Source organism: Sardina pilchardus, chromosome 7 (genome assembly GCF_963854185.1).
Source record: "Sardina pilchardus chromosome 7, fSarPil1.1, whole genome shotgun sequence".
Lineage (NCBI taxonomy): Eukaryota > Metazoa > Chordata > Actinopteri > Clupeiformes > Clupeidae > Sardina > Sardina pilchardus.
The window spans coordinates 16,157,728-16,177,727 of record NC_085000.1 but is presented as its reverse complement, the minus strand read 5'-3'; the positions used below and the strand labels follow the sequence as shown (position 1 = coordinate 16,177,727).

The following is a 20,000-nucleotide window of genomic DNA, read 5'->3' as shown; positions in this document are numbered from 1 at the left end:
TAAGCCCAGTCTATTGTTAGGCCTACAAGTAGTCTACTGGTCTGGTTCATGTTGTTTTAATGGTTTTTCAGTATTCCATTTGTGAATTAGAATAAAGTAGCCTAGGCCTAATAGTGACTGCTTGAAAGAATGATTAAATTAAAATAGTTTTTGAACCAACACATCTTAAAGACTTGATTTTTTTTTCACCGCACAAATGTCGGACAATCAGAGTTCCTGCACTTATTTTTTCCCACTTCAAGCACTGATCTACCTGTCTATCTATCTATCTATCTATCTATCATTTTGTCATTTGTTAACCTCTAAGAAGAGTGGGCTGATATAACCTTGTGACACCTGAACTTTGAGCCTCCTCTTAACTATTATACTGTATACAGATATAGGTATACTTTATTAATCCCCAAGGGGAAATTACAAAATGAACATTATAATCAAAGTCCATTACATTTTTAGTAGGCTAGTGGAATGTTATTTATTATGTACAGAAATGATTGTTTTTGAGCTATTTCTTGAAAATAATAAAAAAAAATACAAATGTGCCCTTGTGCATTGACACACATATAAAACTACATATCCATACAGTGCACTATGCTACCTCCTCTAACAGAAGATAGCATTATTGCCAATTCTATTCTGTCCTGTTTTAAATCTAAGATGAATACACGTTCATGAACTTCTTGTTATTTTGTGTAGTCAGTCAGAGAGTTGAGCTCTGATGACTGTTTAGAGCGTAAATAAATCTTGTTTACAGGGAAAGCGCTTTTGGTGATCCTGGCAGATCTCCCAGGATGCATCTGGGCTCTTACAGCTCTCTATGTGGAGTACACACACACACACACACACACTCCCTCTCTCTCTCTCTCTCTCTCTCTCATCAAGACAAGCACTCGGTGGGGTGTGCTTGATGTGAAGCTGGACCTGTCAGTTGCATGCCTGTTATGTGTTGCCTAGTTACTCTCCCACTTTGGCAAGTGCGTGAACTCAGCTGACCAAAGGGGAATTAGGAATTATGGGATGGCACACTCCTTTCACCAGCTGACAGCTAACCATAACCTCCTCCCCTCATAAACCTGGAAAACGTAGCTGGCAGGGTGAGTGTTTGCACACACACACACACACACACGCACACACACGCACACACACACACACACACACACACACACACACACACACACACACACACACACACACACACACACACACACACACACACACACACACACATATTAACTCCACCACAACATAGGCATTCTAAAGCCATAACTACAACTCATTCAGAGGCTAAGACACATAATGAGAAGCCAGATGTCATAAATTGTGGCACCAAACTCTACATGTAAGAGAAGCTTGGTATGCAAACAGGGACATACGTATTAGACTCGTTAGAAACACACAGTCTGTGCTCTCACACAATAAAAAAGGACACTAATCATTAAAGGCACGTACCAGAGGAGGAACTCAACAGGATCATGTTCTTTTTCCCTTGGAATCTGTTCACAGCACAGCAACTACACAGGACACACACCATAATCACTTTAGTTAAGAGGTAAAACAAAAATAAGTGCTCTGAATCAACATGACTAATTGTCTCTCAAGTGCTATAATAAATCGTGGTGGGGTCAACAACATTAACATGATCAATTGCTTCTCAAGTGCTACAGCAGTCATACAATCTTGTAATATCGTCAATTCACTCTACGGTGAATATTACTGTTACATTATCAAACGCGACAGAAGGTTGAGTAATGTTACAAAAGACACGGTAAGAAGAGCTACCTATTGTTGTCATTTGGGACGGAACTACATGATAATTAAGCTGCCAAACTAATCGAGAAATGGGTTCTACAGCACTTTCTTTCAAAATCCCACATGACAAGCTCTGCCGGCAGCAGGTAGCCTACTCTCATCAGGACCACTGAAGACCATCACCTCAAAGACTCAAAGACTCCTGACTACCTGCATTAGTAGGCTAATTGAACTTCAAAACTTAATCTGACTCTGATTAATTGCAAAAGAAATGCAATACAATCTGAATGGCAAATGGGCCTCCTGAAAATGGGCTACTTGTAGACGCAACAGTTACGGTTGTATAGTTTATGAAGACTTACCTGCACGGACCTGCGCAGATGCAGCAGAAATGCAAGTAGATAATTTACACTTCTTGATGTGAGAGTAAATATGGTGATGTTTTGCCAATTCTGACTTTATATGAGTGTTAAGTGTTGATGTCAGTTGGTATTTTTGAAAACAGGTGTTTACATTAGGGACGGTTATAATATGCTGTCAAAAAAAAGTGCGCGCTAAAGTGCAGCGCGTCCTTTTTAAAGCCAAGGTTGGGTTCGCTGGAATATTCCATCGGAAATGACGTGGTGGTCTTTCTAGTTTTTTCTAAGGGCATTGCACTGTGCAGTTCACAGCAAGAGTCTATGTTATGAACTGCATACATAAACTGCCTGTTATTCCGCTTGAGAGAGAGAAATTGTGTGACATAGCGAGAGAGGGAACACTCTGCCAAGTAAAAATGCTCTGCAAGCGGTGAAATATATTAATTAGGCTACATGGACATTAACCAACAGACAGAGAAGCAGAACAACTTGCAGTACATGCACTTCATTAAACAGCTTCGCTGTGAACTTATAATAAACTGTCTGTTGTTCTGCGTAGGTTTCCAATTAAAGAGATATACGCGTGCGCAGAATAAATCTGGCAGGTGCTATGGATCGGGCAGTGAGAATGAGGGAGGGACATCGTTCCGAGAGTCACGTGGGTCCCCGTTATCAGCGCACAAGGTAAGCCACCCATATTTCCAGTTGTGGATATAGAAGGCACTTGATTTAATCCTCACAGAAGGTCTGTAAAGAATCAGTTTCAACAGGTACATTTTGGTTATGAGACATGAAAATATGTATTTTATTCTATATTACTCACAGGCGGTGGCCTCGAAAAGTTGTTACTTTTAGAATTTAAGTAGACTAATGTCCCGACGTTTGTTTCCGTGTCTTCGCCGTTTTGAGGAATGATACTTTTTACATCCTTAACGTTACCGCTCTGAGTCATTGGCGAACAGTTCTTGAGTTTCTCACCGTATGACTTTAAATAGAAGCGTAATTCTGTCAACGAATAAACTTTATAGGATTACCTTGGGAGCGCTATCCTACAGTGCTTGCCAGTGAGTTATATGCATAAAGCCCTTTTTTAAAAAAGAAAAAATAAAGCAAATTTTGTCCTACCTGAATTAAAAAAAAATCTGAACGAAACCCATCAATGTACAATGATTTCTGAATAAAAACAACGGTTAGATGCATACGTATATTAAAGTATTTATTTTTCATTCATAGTAGACACAAACACAGCAGTGAATAGAGGAGGTCATTTTGATTCCAAGCAATCAACCCAAAGCAGGTGCTGGTGCATATCCTCCTCCTCCTCACTTTTGTTCTTAGAAGTCAGAAGTCACCCTGACTCAGCCGTGAGAGTTGTCAGACTTTGTAGCCTGTGCCTGCCAGTTTAAAGTGCTCTGTTAGTTCTTTGCTGAAGGGAGACTTCTCCCCCTTGAGATCGGAGGCTGCCATATGATGTTTTGCTAGAAACGCCGTACGATGTGTTCACAGAGAACACGCACACCAAAATCAACTGGCACCAGAATATGCTGTGTGCACGCAAGGGCTTCAGGAGCAGAAGTCCAGTGGGCAGGTGAAGCGCACCTTGTAGTCCTGGCACCTCCTGCCCCCCTGCTCCGCATTCACACAGGCAAAGCCATGGGTCGCATCATACCTGTGAAACGGAGGCAAAGATAGAGAGAGAGAGAGAGAGAGAGAGAGAGAGGGGGGGGGGAGGAGAGAAAGAGAGAGAGGAGAGAGAGAAGAAAGAATCAACACTGAACTGTAAGTGTCATTTTTCTGCACGGATCACTGAAGGATTTGATGCTACTGCCAGCTCCTGCATATAGCACACACCACAGATTACTATGCAGGTCACTGCACACACAACATTACACACACTACACTACATATGCCAGAGGGCACGATCACATCACCATCTCCCACATACACACACCCTCACCTCCTACGCCACATATGCTGTTACGTGCACACAGCCACATACAGTATTCCATTAACATTTCAACAGGCGACAACATGGCGCGGCCTGTGCGGAGCCTTACACTTGGAACGTGCACACAGCCACATATGCCATTAACATTTCAACAGCCGACAACATGGCGCGGGGCCTGTGCGGAGCCTTACACTTGGAACGTGTCGTGGGTCTGGAGGGCGGGGACGCCGCCGGTGGTCATGGCTTCGATAGCCACCGGTTGGCTGCACACGGCCTCGGGGAAACGGACTCGCAGCTGCTGGAGGGTCTCGTAGTCCCCGCGGCCCGTCGGGTCATCCAGGTCAAACCACCGCGTTCGACAACCTGCCACACACAGTGTGTAACGTAGGGCTCGTCATCGACGGGTAGACAAGTATTCAGAGCAACACTGTTCCTCTGTAACTGACTGTTGGTTGATGTGTTTTTTTTGAGGGGTGAAGGCTGTAGAGCACTGGTGGTGTTGTGTCAGCAGACATACTGTACCTTGACAGAAATCTGAGGGGCAGGTGAGCATCACCTGGTAGTCATCGCACGTCCCCTTCTTTTGCTCTGAGTTGATACACACAAACCCAAATGTGACGTCATAGCTGAGTGAAAAAAGAAACAATGTTCACGTACAGTAAGTCACATAGTAGCCTTCTGTAGTTGTAGTAGGCTTGTGCAAAATTTGTTGTCATAAAAGAACAACATTTTCCAGCTGCCAAAAGCCCTAGTAGTTATGGTACCTCTGGCCAAATCTGTGTGCTGGCAATGGACATCACCTGAGACTCAGAGGGCTACATTACTGTTCTTAAAGGGATGATATCACCTGAGACTCAGAGGGCCACATTACTATTCTAGAGGGATGATATCAGTATTGCCTGCACAAGCACTCCGGCATGCCAGTGGTCACATGTTCTTGTAACCTTGGTGAATGGAACGATAAATCAATCACTTCATCAGCCAAGTAGTGTCTTGCTCTCTGAATAAATGTACTTCAATTAGGCCTAATCAAAGCTATACAAATATGTTATTTTTGTCAAAGATAATGAACGTTTGTGCGTGCGCAACAATTGCTGCTGGCTGCAGCCCTTCCAGTCCCTTGAGATCTTGTTATAGAGTTTGATGCTGTTTCTCTCTTAATTTACCAACTTAGCACCTGCAGTCTTTGTATTGGTCTCAGCCTGTGGGCTGATCTAAATGACTCAAGCTCCCCTTCTTTTTTTAGTTGTTGTTAGTAGTTTTTTTTCTATAGGGATTTTGAGCCAGGCTCAGTTGGGAAAAAAAACTTGCTGTTATGTAACCACTGTGTTTAAATGTTTAAAAAAAAAAACAAAAAAAAAAAACAATTGTGACTGACCAGAGCACATCAACACACAATCAATTACAGCTACATTCTACCACTGTAAGGACACACCGGGACCACTGCAAGGATCATTGTTTACTTGAGTGAATGAATGGATGCTAAGCCGATGCTTGTGCTCTCTGGCAGAGAAAAAGAGAGAGAGAGAGATAGAGAGAGAGAGAGAGAGAGAGAGAGAGAGAGAGAGAGAGAGAGAGAGAGAGAGAGAGAGAGAGAGAGAAGGAGGCTCACGAGAGGAAGGTGTCTCCGGTGTGCTTTGCCGAGATGCCGTAGAGCGTCTGTGCCTCCAGGCTGATGGGGTTGCTGCACACCTGGCCCGGGAACATCTGCAGCAGCTTGGGGAGCGACTCAACGTCGCCCTCATCTGACGGGTCATCGCTGCTCAGCCAGCGCGTCCGACACTCCTCTGACACTACGCCGGAGACACACACACACACACACACACACGTGGAGACACACACACACACACACACACACAGATGAGAACATACAGCGCACCAATGGGAGCAAGGCAGGTACATTTAAACACTTAAAGAGGAACTATGCAGGATTGGCGATTTCATCTCTGGTTTCGGTTTCGTTTGTCGTTTTCGCTCGTTTTATGCTTGCATTTTCTCTGCAGAGCTTCCCCGACAGCTTTAGCGTGCATATTTATACATGTGTAGGCTATATTTAAATATATAAATTGCAAGCGTGGTTCTTCGTCTCAGACTTCCAGATGTAAACAATGAGCGATCGTCTCCTGCGGAAAGTTGCATACTGTAGGGTCTCTTTAACGACGAGAGCACAATGTGTATATTCATCCATAAACTAGAGGCTGAACAGAGATAAATATATGAAATTAGAGATAAATATATGAAATTCATATGAAATAAATATAACTTAAAAAAATATGTAAGTCTTCTAGAATCAAAGCATAGGTGTGTTTGTGTATGTGCTGACCCTCACCTGAGCAGAAGTCATTCGGACAGGTGAAGCGTACTCTGTAATCCTTGCAGGTGCCACTCCCTTGGTCCGCATTGACACATGCAAACCCATAGGTGGCGTCATAGCTGCAGAAGAGAGTGAGAAGCCAGTGTCAGACATCCTACATACATGCAGCTCTGACTCCAAGCAGTTGGACAAGAGAGAGTCAAACCCCAGGTGGACACTCACACCAGGAAGACATCTCCGGTCTCTGCAGCTGATTGGTTGGACAGGGTCTGGGCCTCGATGGCGATTGGCTGTGGGCAGATCTCCCTGGGGTACGTGGAGCGGAGCATGCTCAGAATCTCAAAGTCTCCGTTACCCGTTGGGTCATCTGAGTCGAACCAGCGTGTCCTGCAACCTGGAATAAATCAGAGGTTACTGTAGCATGCAAATAGAAGTATACACATACACACAAACACACACACACACACACACAGTTCACACACATGAACACGAACACACATACAAAAGTCTGTTGTTCATGTCAACTCCTGACGTCAGATCTTACCACTACAGAATGATCCAGTGCAGGTGAACATGACTTTGTAGTCCTCACACGGCCCTTTCGTCTGCTCTTCGTTGAGACACACCACACCTTCAGAAACATCTAACCTGCACACACACACACACACACACACACACACACACACACGGCCATGAGTCCACGCATCCAGTGGCACAGAGCATGAGTTTTATATTCTAAAGCCCTGTTCATACAGTATTAAGGGCAATTTGCTCATTGCCCGTTGCTTGTCACCTCAAGAGTTTAAATTATTCTAACATTGTCTTGTGACATTTTCGCATGGCTTATGGTTATTTAGCCTGAGTCAAATTAACATCGCATGCTCTCTCTCTCTCTCTCCCTCTCTCTCTCTCTCTCTCTCTCTCTCTCTCTCACACACTCTTGTTGCCAGTTGCTTGCGGTCGCATACTTGTGAAAGGTGTTTTTGGTGTGTTGGGCGCGGATGCCGGCGGTGGTCTGGACCTCCATGTGGGTGGGCGTCGGGCAGATGGACGCCCCGAGGCTCCTCCTCAGATCCCGCACCAGCTCTGAGTCGCCCTGCGCCGACACGTCCCCCTCATCAAACCAGCCCGTCTGACAGGCTATAGGGGACAGAGAGGGGTAAGGGAGAGAAAAGAGGAGAGGAGAGGAGAGGAGAGGAGAGGAGAGGAGAGGAGAGGAGAGGAAACAGGAGAGGAGAGGAGAGGAGAGGTTCAATTGCATTTTTTTGACTCATTTCTTGACCCATGAACTCATGGCGTGCCTCATACGATTCTCTAACACAATACAAACATTCATAAATATATTCAGAGGAGATGAGAGTAAGGAAGGGGAGAGGAGAGAGGAGAAGAGGGGAGAGGAAAGGAGAGTAAAGGAGAGGAGAGTAAGAGATAAGGTGGGGAAAGAGGGGAGTAGATAGTGAGGTTTGGGCAGGAGAGGAGAAGAGGGGGGAGGATAGTAAGGGAGATAAGGTGGGGAAAGAGGGAGTTGATAGTGAGGTATAGGCAGGAGAGGAGAGGAGAAGAAAAGAGAGGAGAGTAAGAGATAAGGTGGGGAAAGAGGGGAGTAGATAGTGAGGTATGGGCAGGACAGGATGGGTGTGAGGAAGAGAGGATAGCAGTGATGAGAGGAGGAGAGACGTGAGTGAAGTATGATATGAGATGATGTGAGCTATCTTGTATGGAGTGACGCTCCGTGTCATTCCACTAGTAATATTGAAGTGATGAAATGTTGAAATGAGTGTTGGTATGCCAGAGTTGTATTGCAATGAAGAACTCACTTTCCTCAGCTGAAGCCATAGGAAATATTTCTGGAAAAAAAAAGACAATCTGTTTTAGCTCATCCCATGAAATAGAAAATAGCATTCAATGTTTCCCTCATATGACCATATACAGTAAAATATAAACGTACATTTCTTAACAGCAACAACAACAACAACAATATACTATTACTACTCAAAGGGTTTTCCATAGAACTACTACTAAGAATAATTGTTGTTATGATAATAGTAATAGCGACAACAACAACGATTGTAATAAGTTAGATATTAACATGTATTATGAACAATTATTTTGAAATAGAAAAACTCACTAAGAAACACAGCAGCCCACACTGCAAATACCTAGAAATGGGATATGAATAGAGAGTGACATGAATACAAGAGAAAACTCTTTAACTGTATGCAAAGCCATATCCAGAGCAACCAAGTCATTTTTACAAGGGAACTGTACTCACAAAATATACTGCTTGAGATGTCATGTTTGGACAGGTCTTCCTGATGGGGAATAACGTCATCCACTGGTGTTACATCTCTAAAATCAGTTTCATTCCATGCATGTTTAATGGCAAACCCCTCTAAGACTAGTATTCCTTTTTTTTTTTAAAATTAATCTATTAATACTTCAAACTACACATTATTTGTTACTGTTAAAGTTTTGTCATTATTAGTAATATTATTATTAGTGTTAGTACATTACTGTTATTAGTATTATGTGTTAGCGAGTACTGTTATTATTAAATCTGCTAACTATTGTCTATTAAATCTGCCTATAGTATTACTATTTATTGATATGATACTCACCAATGAAAGAGAGTACAGTACTTCCTTGCTGTGGTTCCAAGAGACTAGAGAAGGGAAGGTGAGGTCCTCTAATAGACGTAACTCTTAGGCAGGTAAAGAACATGATTGTTAAATGCATGCACTAGCCATTGGCCAATCGTTGCATTCTCCTCTTTGATGGACAGGGGCTCTCATCCACGCTTCCTACCTCCCTCCCAGTCTCTTCTCAGGAGGGTCAGGTGTCGTACCTGGCCTCTCTCGCCCTCCACACACACACACACACACACACACACACACACACACACACACACACACACACACACACACACACACACACACACACACACACACACACACACACACACACACACACACACACACACACACACACACTCCAGGGCAGACAACCAGACAAAGGAGAAGTTCTAACTGGGCCTTGCATTTTGCTGTAAACTAGTTTGTCTTTTTACGCACCCAAAGACTTTATGAAATTCAGAGTTCGAGCGCATTTGCCTTTCTGATCTAACTGGGCCTTGAGCAGCTTGTTTTTTCCATAGACAGTAAAAGAAAGGTTTTTTTCTGCTGTTCAGAGTAGCCTACAACAGAAAAAGTCTCATAAAATTGCATAAAATCGTATTTTTTATGGAGGCCTGGACTTTGCCCTTGATTATATCATGTGGCTCATTACTCTGTTCGAGTCAAGCAACTTTTTTTGCCCTCACTAAAGCAAAGCAGATAGTGACACGGTTGTGAAAACAGGCACTAGCAAACTTTTTGGACAAAAAGAGCGGTCGACCCCAGAAACAATATGTGACGTAAGATTTAACAAGTGACTATATCCAGAGGGAGCATGGGGTGGATATATTTTGCTCTTTTTTCACTGGTCAGTGTCCATTCAGCAGCCACCCAACTCGTATTAGACCGTTGCTGTGAGCTGCCCAATAGCAAGCACCCCAATTACTTCAGTTCTTCACGCCTCACTGGATTTGTCATGTGAATCACCATCTGAGCCGTCGTGATGCACTACCTCCTCACGGTAGCGCACTGCCCGCTCCACTGCCCGCTCCACTGGCCTCCTGATGTCCGCTCTCGCCCCGATGTGTCACTCGCTTCGTCCTGGCTGTCACCCCCATCACCTGCTCGCTTCTCATCACCATCACCTGTCTCGCCCTGGAACCCCCCTCACGTTTGTCACCTCCTTATAGCCATGTCTGTCACCTCATCATCCAACACTGCCACCTCCATCATCATCGGCCTGGCTTGTCATCGTCGCCTCTAACCCCTCACTTCACTTTAATCACCTCCTGGCGGCCATGTTTGTTACCTAATCACCGGACACAGTCATCTCCCAGCCTGCACAGGCTTTACTGCCACCTCGTTGTCTTGTCATTAATGACTAAATAGCTGTCTCTCCGCTGAGAACTAACTTCTGTTTTCTTTATTTCTTCTTTAGCAAAGGCTAATCCAATTGCATGTTCCATCTGTGGTTCCATCTTCTCCCAGTTGCCACCTGAAAAGCCTTGTTGTGATGGAATCGACCACAGGCCAGTGAAAATATAATCTGTACGAGAGCGAAACCACCACACAAGCACAGGCACACGGCGAAATCTTCTCAACGAGCTTACTGTAAACCCACACTGTGCAAAAATCTGCGGGGAGTCAGGTGATCATCTTAAAGTCCACACATGTGCTTTTGGTGAGGTTACTGTATCTCTATGAGGCGCTTCTTACAGTATTCCATTGCAGTAGACATTTCAGATACTCCCAGGCCACAGGGAAGCCCCATTCTACACTCGAGTGGAGAAGCTGGACACCAGCCCAGAGGGGGGATATGCGAGTCGGGATTATGCCGTACATTCGCTACGTCTGGGAATCCTATGACAGATGATAGCAATGGCCCAGGGTCAGGAGGACAACATGATGCATGTAGACGTATCTGCACAGTGTGTCCTATTTAATTGTTTCCTGCTTGGTCAGGAGCAACAACAACAGCTCATCTTTAGTATGGCCCCCTCAACACAATGCACCTGTCACACACACACACACACGCACGCACGCACGCACACGCACACGCACACGCACACGCACACACACATACACACCCCCCCACACACACACACACCCACACACACACACACACACACACACACACACACACTAACAAACAAACACACTGACAGCTGCCTAAGGGGAGAGGCTGGTGCAGTGAAAATAGCATGCAGGATCGTTTAAAATGGTGACCTGGGGGTTTAAGGTGCGTCTCAGGTCGCCGGCCGTCAGCAGCACAACAAAGGTCAACTGCCACACACTGGGACAATGGGGGGGTGGAGTGACAACCAGTGCTCACTTGATAGGCCACTTGCGGCTACAGTGCACACAGAGAGACACACAGACACACACACACAGAGACACACACACACACGCACACACGCACGCACGCACGCACACACACACACACACACACACACACACACACACACACACACACACTCACACACACACACACACAGGGAGACATTGGGGAAATAACACACACACAAACAGACAAGTAAACAAAATGCACATGCACAGTTGAAAAATCTTAGCCCCTACTACTTACAGTAGACAAATACATACACACAAATACATACTCACATACACAGTCACTTTACTCCTCTTGCAGCTGTAAATACGTCAACAAATGAAACATTCTAAACGATCTTGTTATTCCTGTTGCATTCCAGTAGAAAATGACCATGGTGTATTTGATGTCAGAACATTTTAACAGATCAATATGTAACTTTGGCATCAGGATCGATTCTAAGGCCTGCAGGTTTGTTTGAGGAGGTGAGTGTGTTGAGAGGCTGCTTGTTTCTCAGATAGCATATGCTCTGAGACTCACATACATCTAGCTATACAAATAAAGCAGTGTTATTTATTATTATTATTATTATTATTATTATTGTTGTTGTTATTGAGTTAAATGAAATGCAGTGTATGTGTGGGTACATTGAGTGCTCAGGTACTATATACAGTGTTAAACCCAATACATTTCCAGCTATAGACAGACAGCTATAGGCTGAGAATATAACAGCCATGGACCTCTCCTCCTATTCCAGGTGCTGTTTGCAGCAGAGTTAAGAATAATTGTGTAACAGTGCATAACAGGTCTGCCTGTTAGACAGATAGAGAACGGAGTGGATGAGTTCCTCTCCAATGCTGGTCATGGGGACGCTAGTCTGACCCACTTCTCTGTGCCAGTGTGCTAGGCCTGTGAGATGTATTGCAGGGTGACACGTTAGCACACAGACTTCCCTCAGACCCAGAGTCAGTGTAAGCATAGATGAGAAACGCACAGCACACTGATCTAACTCAGAGATCCATCCGTCTGAGGTGAATGTGTCCTCCAGGCTTAGGGCTCAGTGTGCTACGCAAGTACTGTATGTCTGATACAGTAGGTAATTAGGTCCTGTTCCATTAGTCATTTATAAACAAGCAGTAGTGATTTAAAGTCAGTTCTGTGACTTAATGGAAGCCAGTGCAGGGCATGTGTGTTCTCATGCAAGTCTGGCTTTGAACATGCCCCTCTATTCTGATACACCTCGTGGTTTAGCCTATCCTCACTATAGTCGTATGGAACATTCAGGTATCAGTGTTTTTTTACATACAGTATAGTACATGTAGTCTGACATGCTTACAGTAGATCTGTACACAAACATACTGTATGTGAGGTGCTGTTTAGATGGGACAAGTTCATTTAAGTAGCATGAGGAAAATGCTCGCTTTTGAGATGGTATAATATTTTGAATAGTGTGTTTAATTTTGCAAGAGGTATGAGGCATTTGCATTTTTGTCAGCAATAGTTGGCGTAAAGTTTTTTTGGGGGAAAAAAGAGACAAGAGCTTTGAAAATGTGTGGAGGCAGTGTGAGGAAATTAAGGCCACAAGTGACTGTGGATGGTCGCGTACTGTAAGGCTGTCCACGCTCCAGGAGGATTTTGACTAAAAATGTAACAAGCTTTCATCTCTTTACAGCTCAATTCATTTGCATTATTTAGAGCTAAATCTTGGCCAGCCACAGCCGTTAGGGGCTTTTCCTAAACAGTGGGATGGGCATTGGCTACTGACTGGCAGTGCTTTTGTCCTTCAGGCCATTCATTAATGATTCCGAAGGCCTAAATGAACAGGCACTTTTTAAAACATTTAAGCGCGGCGAGGCACTTGAAAGCTATTCAAAATCTAAACGTTTTTTAAAAAGCTGTCCAATTTGCATGTGTTAATCAAATTAGCATTTTATATTATTTACATTTGAACATAATCATCATCAAACACAGTGTGTTATGATATTGACGATGCACATTTTATCAGCATTTTTTATGCTAAATGTCATCTGTGGGAACATGCCAACATTATGAGAAATGAGCTTATTCGCTGTCTTCCCCGAGGGAGAGATAAGTTAGATGGATAGTTCAAGTTCAAGTTCAAGTTCAAGTGTTTTTATTTGTCACATACATTTTACATGTAGTGAAATGTAAAAAGGGACCATTGCTCTGCATAGAAGTAAAAGAAAGAAAGTATACATAGTAAATAGGCTAGTTGGTTCTGACCACCTCAATGATATGCTAAGCTTGGTCAATGGTGGGTGCGTCAGGCTGCACAGGAGGGGTATGCACTATCTTATTTAACTCTGAGGGAGACGGAGAATAAGCTCATTTCCCAAAATGTGTGTGTGTGTGTGTATGTGTGTGTGTGTGTGTGTGTGTTCCTTACATGTATATGTAACGGACACACTTTAATGTGTCTTCCTTGTGATTCTTAGTCTTCTCTTCACATAATGTTACAGTCAATTAATGTTTAATACTAGAAAATAACTCTTAGGGTGACATTGTAAATGTGTTGACTTTTTTTATTATCATATGAAAACACAAATGGTGAACTAATGATAAGGGTCCGTGAGACTAATCTGTCTGAGTGCCATCCTGCTCTGGCAGGCCTGATGAATGGATGCATCCTCTATTATGTCCTCCAAAACATGATCTTTGCTACCCTTCATCAATGGCCTGAACTCAAATCCTGTTACATAACTGCGCTCCTATGCGCCTTGCAATTCAAGCCCTCACCCCTCCCCAAGGATGGGATCACGTTTGGTCCCAACGTGACTCGCTGTCAGCGAGATGGATGGGAGATCAGCCCAGGGAACGTTATTTATTTAGAATGTCAGACCATGTCTCCGGTCTCTCTTGCTTAACATGTGTGTGTGTGTGAGCCCATGAGGAAAACAGCTGTCTTACTCCTGTGAATACAGATATGTATGTCTCCCTGGCAACTGTCCAGATGCTTGTGGAAAACTGTAGGAACACAGAAGAACTGTAAGAACAAGCCTTGGGTGTGTGAAGGAACCGTTCTGCCCTAATATGTCACCATGGCTTTCAAGTGAACACACATCCATGTAGCTTTTGCCTCGGACGCGGCATTAGAGTAATATCTGAGAGAGTATTAGGCTGGTGTAATGGCCGCACTGTACTGGAGGTAGTTCTCTGTAGAAAGGTGTGGGGAGGATACCAGGAAATACATTTAGCTGACAAAGAAAAAGAAAAAGCAGGAGATTCTAGGAAGACAATAGCCATAAATAGAGAGGGTGCGTTGTACCCTTGACAGATGATTATTGCAAGTGTTCTTTCTTGGTATCAGGAATCGCAGTCTTTGATAACAGCAGGGTTCCGGGAGGCTCTTCCACAAAGATGTGACATTGTTAAAAATGACTTTGTTATTTCACAATGTCAGTGAGTCGACGCAGGTGTCAAACACAACATAATTAGGATACAAGTGATTATTTTCAAAAAATGTGAATTACGAGTCATGATTGATAAGACTGATGATTTACACAACCCCCTATTTTTCTTTTTTTTTACCAGCCCCTCTTTATCCCATCAGCAGAAGACTGAGCTGGATTATGGGAAAGCCTGTTCATCAACACAGCGTTAAGAGTTCGGCGTGCGGTGCTGTGGGATTAGTGCTTAAGATTGAGGGTTATTTTGGGTTAAATATTTAAAGATTCATGGCTGAGGTGCTGGATTGGGGAGGATTAGGGTATTAAGACTCAGTTAATGTCTCCACAAACCTAATATTTCCTTTCCACTCCAGATATGCCTCACTCCAGCTCTACATATGCAATGCATATGTCTTTTGTACTGTTTTGTACAATCCAAGATGTCACTGCATAATCCCTAATTTTGATATTTTAGTCTGAAATCAGATGTCAGGTGATGTCTCTGCTGTAGGCTGGAGGACTTGATGCCAGAGTCCCAGTGGAGTTGACTGCTGGGATGCTCTGTGGACTGCTCAACAGACAGGTGAAACACCATCCGTAGCCTTCAGCCATCGCCATTGTTGTCAGGGACGCCTGCTTTTCCAGCAGTTTGCAAATGTCAAAGCTGAAGATCCAATACCTGATCCGTCGCTGTTACGCAGAAAGGTCAGATTCTTCTATTCAGGGACGTTTCTGTGAAATGGTGGCTGAATGCCCTCCGTTTCCCCAGAGTCAGCTTGATATACACCCACACACACAGACACACACACAGATGCACAGACACACACACACACACACACACACACACTCACACACACACAAATGCCCACATTCCCACACAATGCAGTGAAATGAAAAACTCATATTGACACAGAAATTTCACAGTGTTTCAGATTCCTAGCTGTGGTTGGCTTTGGCAAATGGCCTTTTATTGTACATTTGTGACTATTGGTACTTACAAAAACCGTATGAGTGACACGCCTACTGAAGTTGTTAGCACAAAGAGACAAAAATAAAGCATTTATTTCGTAGGGTTTGCTGTCAGACTGTAGCACCATGGTTTCTCTGGAACACCCCACACACTAAGGCTACCACACAAGGAAGGCAAAAGGATTTCAGCTCCATAATGTATAAAAAATGACAGTAGCAGAATAAAAGCTGTTTTCTCCCAAGAAAAAAAAAAACAACAGATTTCTGTGTGTTTTCATACAAGTTCACCTCCTCAGCTGTGTGGCCATGCTTTTTTGGCTCTGCCATCTCTTCTTTTTCCATTCTCTCACTCTCTCCAACCTTCTCTCTCTCTCTTCCTTTCTCTCTCTCTCCTCATCCCCCTCTCTCTTTGTTCTTTGTTTAAGTGACCCCCCCCCCCACCCCCCCACCCCTCCCGGTCCCTCCCGTGACCCTCCCTCACACGTTAAGTCTAAGAGCCTGCTCTTCTATCTCAGCTCTGGAATTAAGGACAGAAGTAAAGAAAGGAAGGAAGAAGAAAAGAAAAGGCTGCATCATTTTCAAGTAAAAACAGATTAGCCTGCGAGCTCAGACCCACACACACACACACACACACATACACACACACACACACTCACACACACACCTTACGCAGCAACACACATACATCAAAATGCACACAACACCGTATACACACACACACAGACCCCATTCTCACAAGCAAATATTAGCACCCAGAATCACTTCCAGGCTAACAGAGGAGCAGTTTATGGTTAGTTAGCATTTCCCCCCACATATAATATATATTTCTATATGAATATAAATTAAAAAAAAATCAGTGCTGTAACAACGTTTCTGACTCCATAGGATCTGACCCATGTAGAAGGCCCATCACACTCATCCATGGTTTCTTTTCTCTCTCTTCTCTCTCTCCCTCCCTCCCTCTCTCTCTCTCTCTCTCTTTCACACGCACTCTCTCTCTCTCTCATGGCTGAGTAAGCTGTCCTTGTGTGATGTCTTCCACTGAGAATACAACACTGAGGAAGTGAAGACTTGTTAATATTATCATCTCATATCTCATATTTCATCTCTTCTGTTGGTTGACTGCAAGCGCGGAGAGTCAGAGCTCCTTGAGTGTCGTACTGTGTGTGTTTGTGTGTGTGTGTGTGTGTGCGTGTGTGTGAGTGAATGAGAGTGTGTGTGCGTGTGTCTGTGCTTCCTGACTTGCTTTCCTTTGGTAGCAGCAAAGCACTTTGTGTTTTTTTTTTCATGGAACAGCATGATTGTCAGTGTGTGAGATCTTTGGATGTTAATGAGTGTTCTGTGTGTGTTTGTGTGTGTGTACTGTACGTGTGTCTGTGTGTGAATGTGATTATTTGTGTTAGTGAGTGTGTGTTTGTATGCGTGTGTGTGTGTGTGTGTGGGTATGTTAGTGTGGGAGGAGTGTGTGTGTTGTCAGATATGAAAGTGTGTGTACGCGCGTGTGTGCGTGCTCGTGTGTGTGTGTGTGTGTGTGTGTGTGTGTGTGTGATTGTTCGGAAGTCTCTGTGAGAGTGGGAGTTTATGAGACGCAGCGCTCCACGTTGACTCCATCCTCGGCGTGCACCCGCAGGTCGATGGGTGTGTGTTTGTGCTCCCCCGGCCGCGCGTTCATCAGAGACAGGTTCCGCACACACCCCGTCACCCCGGAGGAGAACTTGCCCCCCGTCAGGGCTATCATGTCAGGGGCTCCACCTGCGCGCACACACACACACACACACACACACACACACACACACACACACACACACACACACACACAGACAGAGATTTGTTTGATATTAATAATAGTCACTAGGATAGGAGTTGAAACAATCTCTCTCTTTCTCTCTCTCTCTCTCACACACACACACACACACACACACACTTTGTCTTCCAAGTAATCCAAACACACACTGAAAGACCACACACACCGCAGCACACAGTGGACTTACCGAGGTATATGTTTCCTTTAGTGTTGACCATGATGCTCTTGCCTTGAGACTGACCCCTTGCCATGGATCGTCCATCTATCTGAATATAACCCTGCTTCCCCGTCCTACAGAGACACAATAGAAGGATTTAAAATACAAAACTATGAGAGAGAGAGAGAGAACGAGAGACATTGTGAAAGAGAGAGAGAGAGAGAGGCAGGTGTTTTGTGCATATGCTTTGCAAATACTGTATAATGTAGTTTCTTTCCTAATCTGTTTTTTTGCTCCAGTCTGGTGCTGAAGACTTTTTAAAGCCAGTAACTTGAACATGTTCAACAACAGAACAACACAACAACAGAATGTAGTGACTGCATCCTACTCAACAGCCCAGTGAATTTCCAGTGTGGGTTGCAAGATTATTTTTTTATCGGAAGCTGCTTAAGTCTCTGAACAATGTCCCTTCCTTAGCTGATGTGGAGAGTCCCGCTGAGATACAGCACAGAATGCGCTGACGCTAAGCACCTTTCTAGACCTTATTAACAGCTAAATATTGTCTGCCTGACACATGGATTTGGGAAATACCTTAGCGTGAATATGGGATGATCAGGTTGCAACACAACAGATTTCAGTCTAACAAAATAGAATGTTTTTTTTTTTAGCTCATTCAGAGGACCCTTAAACACTAGTTAACAATGATCTTAAGACCAGTTTTAAGGCCAAGTTGATCATCTCAGGATGAACTGTAAGATGTATCCTGCACTGTTTTGTTGTATCCATGTTTTGTTTAGACCTTATGGCTGTATGGCATATTGAACTGCATAGCAGTAGATGGCACACACTGGCTCTATATGAGACACAGATATTAAATAGATGAAGACCCCCCCCCCCACCCCCCTTCATCAGATATTGTATAGGCCGAGACGTCTTTGTCTATTAGGTGCTGTGTCCACCAAACGCGTTTTTTGCGCCGACGGCGACAATTTTCAAAGTCTATGTAAAGTCTATGTAGCTCGGCGCTCACAGCGCTGAGCGCCCTCTGCGGAAAAAAACGGTCGGCGCCGACCTTTTTTGTCGCAGCGCTCAGAGCGCTCAAAGTTGAAATCTGTTCAACTTTTAGAACAGCGCCGGGCTCGTCAATGGCACTTCTCGTTATAAACCATCTCTGGTTTTGGTAACTTAGCAACAATAAACACTTATCGAAGCGCCGAGAGGAGGAGGTTTTAGGCGCTCTGGCTGTAAAAAACGCATTTGGTGGACACAGCACCTTAAACCTCTCATATTCATGGGTTTCATCAGGTCCCTTTCTGCAGGTGTATTAATCAAGCACCATGCAGACTGCATTGATAATTAAGGTGCTTGATTTTATACACCTGTGGAAAGGGACCTGATGAAACCCATGAATAGAATGTGTGCCACCATTCAACTTTTCACCAGTGGCCAGCACTTCAGAAGAGACCATTTGGTGTGTGTTACATACTGTATTCTTTTCATAGTGTGTGTGTGTGTGTGTGTATGTGTGTGTGTGTGTGTGTGTGTGTGTGTGTATGTGTGTGTGTGTGTGTAACGTTACCTGACTGCAGTGATTTTGTGCCAGTGGCCATCGTTGATGGGATCTCTGGACATGATCTCTGCCTCTCCACTGCCCAGCTGGTAGCTGAGGGACACACACACATGTGTTCAAATGTGTTCAAGTACACCAAACACAAGCACTCACAGAAACAACTCTCAAACATTATTTCCCCCTTAAAAGTAGATAGATAGATAGATAGATACAGTAGATAGATAGATAGATAGATAGATAGATAGATAGATACAGTAGAGAGATACTTTTTTGATCTCCAAGGAGAAATTCAAGGAGTAGTAAATCACAATTTCAGTGTTCTTGACGACCCCAGTGGACGAAGTCAACACAGCTAACAGTAGTTCACCAACCTGAAGACAACGCGACCGTTTTGTAATCCGAGGCTGATGAAGTCCTTGCCCTTCCCTTCATCCCCAAGCTCCTGAAAATGTCATTAAAAAAAAAAAAAAAAAAAAAAGAGTCACCATGAAACATCAAGCACTGTCTCCAATCTCTGAAACGTAATGAGGTCACTGTACCCTTGACATGGACCTATACTCCAATCACACCCCATCTATTGCTCACCCGTGCAGATTGGGCAGTTCCAGTCTACAGTACGTGGTTGAGGGGTACCCCCATCAAGGCAAACCTGTTATACTTTTACTCCTGAGCAAATGATTCCTATTTTGCTCCCTTTGTTCAGGTGCAATAGTCATCCCTGTGAGGGCTGAGCCGAGGTCTGATCCCATCTGGTTGGGAATAGATTGGGACTAACGGAGATCTGAGGC

General features: G+C 44.0%; 2 protein-coding genes across 2 annotated transcripts in view; both read right to left on the bottom strand.

Annotated features, from left to right (window-relative positions):
- The window catches only part of tmem269 (transmembrane protein 269), a 20,701-nt gene extending 18,432 nt beyond the window's left edge, over positions 1 to 2,269 (bottom strand). Inside the window, exons 1-2 of the mRNA XM_062540895.1 lie at positions 2,109 to 2,269; positions 1,447 to 1,508 (exon numbers count right to left, since the gene is read on the bottom strand). Coding sequence (XP_062396879.1) covers positions 1,447 to 1,471 — 25 coding nt within the window. The 5' untranslated portion in view covers positions 1,472 to 1,508; positions 2,109 to 2,269. The remainder of the gene's footprint in view (positions 1 to 1,446; positions 1,509 to 2,108) is intronic.
- Positions 2,270 to 16,151: 13,882 nt separating this feature from the next.
- Positions 16,152 to 20,000, bottom strand: part of hspg2 (heparan sulfate proteoglycan 2) — a 123,287-nt gene continuing 119,438 nt past the window's right edge. The window contains exons 84-87 of the mRNA XM_062540894.1: positions 19,584 to 19,654; positions 19,222 to 19,305; positions 17,673 to 17,776; positions 16,152 to 17,433 (exon numbers count right to left, since the gene is read on the bottom strand). Of these exons, the coding sequence (XP_062396878.1) occupies positions 17,261 to 17,433; positions 17,673 to 17,776; positions 19,222 to 19,305; positions 19,584 to 19,654 (432 nt within the window). The 3' untranslated portion in view covers positions 16,152 to 17,260. The remainder of the gene's footprint in view (positions 17,434 to 17,672; positions 17,777 to 19,221; positions 19,306 to 19,583; positions 19,655 to 20,000) is intronic.